Consider the following 4,569-nt stretch of genomic DNA (forward strand, 5'->3'; position numbering starts at 1 on the left):
AGCGCGGAAAATATACTTCGGTCAACGCTTTTACACCCCAATGAATCGAAGTTACAAAAAGAAGCATTCAATTCTTAAATGATTACAATGAACAGTTTTTACAATTGTAATTATAAAAATGAACAACGAAGTCATACGAATAAAGCAAATTGGTTTTGTCCATCTTTGTTTTAGAATAGCAAAGTATAAAGCCGAATTCAGTAGTAAAACAATCTTATTAAAATGTCTTTGCCTTGGCCAATAAATCTGATTTTATTTATATTATTAGCGGAGAATGAAACTTTTGACCTTAAGTTTTAATTGTAGATTTGGTATTTCTGTAATTGCGTAAATAAACTTCTGCTCCTGACAAACTGATCAATATACAATTACAGTCAGATTCTTCATGGTAATTACGTTCATTCATAGAGCAGTATAAATTATAGGATATTGAATCACGTGGTATTGTTTTTCGATGCTATAAAACCGAGGCACTAGACTTAATGAGTATAGTTTGCCTTCGATCGTCTGAACTGACTATTACAATACAACTTTGTTTTAAAAATGACAGAACAATGTCCAAGATTTCAAATAGCATTTCTTGGTGCAGGACGTGTTGGGAAAACGTCTATTTTACGGAGATATTTGTTCGGAACGTTTTTCGTGGAATATTTGGAAACTGTTGAAGAAACATATTCGCAGCCGTATTATATTAACGGCAAACGACAAAATATAGACTATATAGATACAGCTGGTAGTATATCATTTCCAGCAATGCAACAAATATACATGTCGCAAGCAAACGCTTTCGTACTTGTCTATGCTATAGACGATAAACGATCCTTTGACGAAATGAAGAACATTTGGGAGAAGATTAAACAAGCTCGGAATAATGTTTTGAACATTCCCGTTGTTATTGTTGGTAACAATCTTGACATGGAAAATAATAGGCAGATCGAAACATTCGATGCTTTGAATTGGGCTTTTGGTGAAAATCTTGGAGGTTGTTTCCTTGAAGTCTCTGCAAAGACAGATCAACATATCAAAGACATTTTCGAGATTCTTCTTGAACAACTTGGAAATACGCGATCTGAACAAAAAGAACCATTTCGCATTCGTTCAACAAGTTTAAGTAGAAAACCTTCTGATTCCACTGATCTTCGACAGAATTTAAAAACAAGAAAATGCATGTTCAAAAAATCTCAAACCACAGAGAGGTTAAATCCATCTGATAAACATTTTCAGGACTCTGTTTTCGATGACTTCAAGCAAATGACAATCAAAAGAATACACCAAACTTTACGAGGTAGAAAATGTTTTCCATCAGAAGACCATACCAGTTCATGGTTTTGTCAGACTCTCGAAACTTCGAAAGCAGGCAAAATTGTCGATCAAAAGAAACATCTATTTCATGGAAATAAAAATATTCACGCTGACATGCGGGGAAAAGGCATGCAAAGCCATCTTAACTTGGCTAAAAACTCACAAATTAATGTAAGAGCTCGCTTTTCGAATATCTTTTCTGGTTTAGTACGAAAACATTCCAATAAAAGACTCGAGAGGTAATTTGTAAATATTTGATTATGTTTTTATTATTAAAATGATAACAAAAAATGTTTTGATGTTATAAATGTATATTTTTTTATTCTTTGTAATTTTTAAATTAGTGAAAGGGCGCAATTTTTGCAAAATTTGCGGTGTTTTTGTTATTAGAAATTGAAATAGAAATGTTTGTGCTTTGTCTTTTGCCGTGTACATTTGACTGTTATTATCAATTGTTTTAATATCACTGTCATTGTCTACTCTTTGAAACTTCGCAGTCAGTTAAACGGAGTCCAGACATGAGTTTTTATGGCTAACTCAACCGCATTACCAATTCTAAACTGCCGATTTCATGTTAAAATCTGAGGATGAAACTAGAATTAAAGATAAAGCAAACAGAGGATAAATAGTAGCTGTTGCTGCGATTGACCTGAACAAGGATTATTTTTCATTATAATCTTCTTGAAAGACACATATTTTAGATGTTGATAATACGAATAAAAAGACCCTGAAATTATATTCGCGAACTGTAGTTAGAAAACTAGTTAAAGGTGGGTTAATAACATTTATACTCTTGAAGCACAAAAAGCTTTGGTACTGGCTGTTAACATGTTTTTTTAAAATAAATAGTTAAACATCAAAATGCAAGCCGTTTTATATAAAGCTGCAAAGCGTTGACGTTTGGTACAGAAGTAGGATGAAATAATTGAAAAACGACATCAACTAACGTTACCATTACTAAACCGAACACCGTGCGTAACTTGCATTTGTGATCTAAAATAATTGATTCCATAATTTCAGTTGTATTATGCTGTTGTCTCCTATAATGATACTTAATAGCAAGTTAACTGACGTTTTTATTTACAATATTCAGAGAAAACAATCAACTGTCTGACGGGTTTGAATCAGAGCCTAATTTTTTTGCTATAATTTTGCTCAAAAGTAGTTCTACAAAACAAAAAAAATTGCGAAATTGTCAACTGTTAATAAAACTAAAAGAAATTGATCTCACGAACGCGACATATTTTCAACTTTCAAGCTCGCAACTCGACTCATAAATACTGCAATGTCAACTTGTGTTGTCTTTGATTTTTGTGAAACCTGTCTCAATAGCAACAATATAAATAACTATATTATCATCATTCTCTGTCTAGTTTTTCGTTAATCCCCCTTCCCACAAACACATGTTAAATCTTACAACGTTTGTTTGAAATTAATTCAAAATTAAATCCGATTCAGATAGGATACATTTGCATTAATGAAATGTAACTATTAAAAATGAATTCACGCGTTTTGGATTGGTTAAGACGTTTTTTCTTGGAAGTTTGAGACTGTGCAATGGCATAAACAAGACCGAACGATATATTTTCATTTGATCAATTTACCTTAATTTCTATATATTTATATAGTATAGCTTAAAATTGAGAAAAAAAAATGAGTAATGTGCCAAAGAGACAACAGCCCGACCAAAGACAAAAGTACAGCCGATGGCCAACAATGGTTCTTCAACAATACGGGTAAATCACGCACCCGAAGGCTTGCTTCAGCTGGCCCCTAAACAAAAATGTGTACTAGTTCAGTGTTAATAGACGCTATACTAGCTCCAAAATATATAAATAAACTAAATTAAAAAACTTACAAGACTAACAAAGGCCAGAGGCTCCTGACTTAGAACAGGCGCAAAAATGCGGCGGTGTTAAACATTATTTTGACCCTCCTGTTAAGGGTTTAATATCATACCATCATAGTGCAAAATTGAAAATGAAATGTCAAAGAGACAACAAACCGACCATAGAGCAGACAACAGGCCACCAATGGGTCTTCAATGCAGGAAGAAACTTCCGCACCCGGAGGAGTCATTCAGCTGGCCTCCTAAACAAAAATGTTACTAGTTCAGTAATAATGGACGTCATACTCAGCCCTCCCCATACCCCTAGCCAATGTAGAAAAAAACAAGCGCACAACTATACGCATAGTAAAACCCAGTTTAAGAGAAGTCCGAGTCCGATGTCAGAATAGGTAACAAAAGAAACTAAACAAAATGACAATTATACATAAATTAACAAAGGACTACTAGCAGTAATTGACATGCCAGCTCCAGACCTAAATTAAACTGATTGAGAGATTATGTCTTCATCATATGCATATCAAGAACTATCCCTCCCGTTAGGAGTTTTTTTTCTAAAGTATTATACCATCATAAACTTTGTATGTTTCTCTACAGTTGAGAATAATTCAACATAGATACCAGGATTGATTTTTTTTGTATTTCCGCCAGACGCGCGTTTCTTCTACTACATACCATAATCAGTGACGCTGGAATAAAAAAAGGTTAAAAAGGGCAAATAAAGTGCAAACTTGAAGAGCATTGAGTACCACATATTCCTAAAATGTTTGCCAAATACAGCTGAGGTAATCTATTCCTGAGGTAGAAAAACCTTAGTTTTTTTTTCAAAAATTCAAAGTTGTGTAAAAAGTTAATTCATAAATATGACCATATCAATTGATAATTCATGTCAACACAGAAGTGCTGACAACTGGGCTGGTGATCCCTGTGTTGACCTCTAGATGTTATTTCTGGGTCAACATAAAAGCATTGTTATTGTTTTATGGAGTTTTGGCCCAATTCTGAGTTCATTCATATTCTTATGACCATGAGTTTCCTAATATACATTCATAGTAGCAGTCGTTTATGACACTTGAGTGAGATCTTTGACACATTAAAAGAAGAGTCAATAAAACAAATTGAAACATCATTGTGTTTAAGACAAACCTTTTTTTCTGGTCCTTGATGACTTGAATCCATGAAGATAACACATACTAGTACATTTTAATATCAATCTATAATTGATACTCGATAGGTTTCGACAAATTGTTTGCTTCACTGTTTTCGATGCAAGTCATGTAAAATAACCAACAAAAAAACCGAACTCAAAGGAAAATTCAAAACGGGAAGTACCTTAACAAATGACGAAATTAAAAGCTAAAACATATCACACCAATAGTTAATAACTGTCGTATTCCTCACTTGGTACAGACATGTTTTTA

General features: G+C 33.3%; 1 protein-coding gene across 1 annotated transcript; it reads left to right on the forward strand.

Annotated features, from left to right (window-relative positions):
• Positions 1–512: 512 nt before the first annotated feature.
• On the forward strand, positions 513–1,621 carry LOC139519918 (ras-related protein Rap1-like). The gene has a single exon (XM_071312228.1). The coding sequence runs from the start codon at positions 544–546 to the stop codon at positions 1,543–1,545; it is 1,002 nt and encodes a 333-aa protein (XP_071168329.1). The 5' UTR covers positions 513–543; the 3' UTR covers positions 1,546–1,621.
• The last annotated feature ends 2,948 nt before the right edge of the window (positions 1,622–4,569 follow it).

Source organism: Mytilus edulis, chromosome 1 (genome assembly GCF_963676685.1).
Source record: "Mytilus edulis chromosome 1, xbMytEdul2.2, whole genome shotgun sequence".
NCBI classification, from domain to species: Eukaryota; Metazoa; Mollusca; class Bivalvia; order Mytilida; family Mytilidae; genus Mytilus; species Mytilus edulis.

Excerpts from the sequence above, each read along its gene's own strand:
- LOC139519918 (XM_071312228.1), top strand. The coding sequence starts at position 544 with ATGACAGAACAATGTCCAAGATTTCAAATAGCATTTCTTGGTGCAGGA.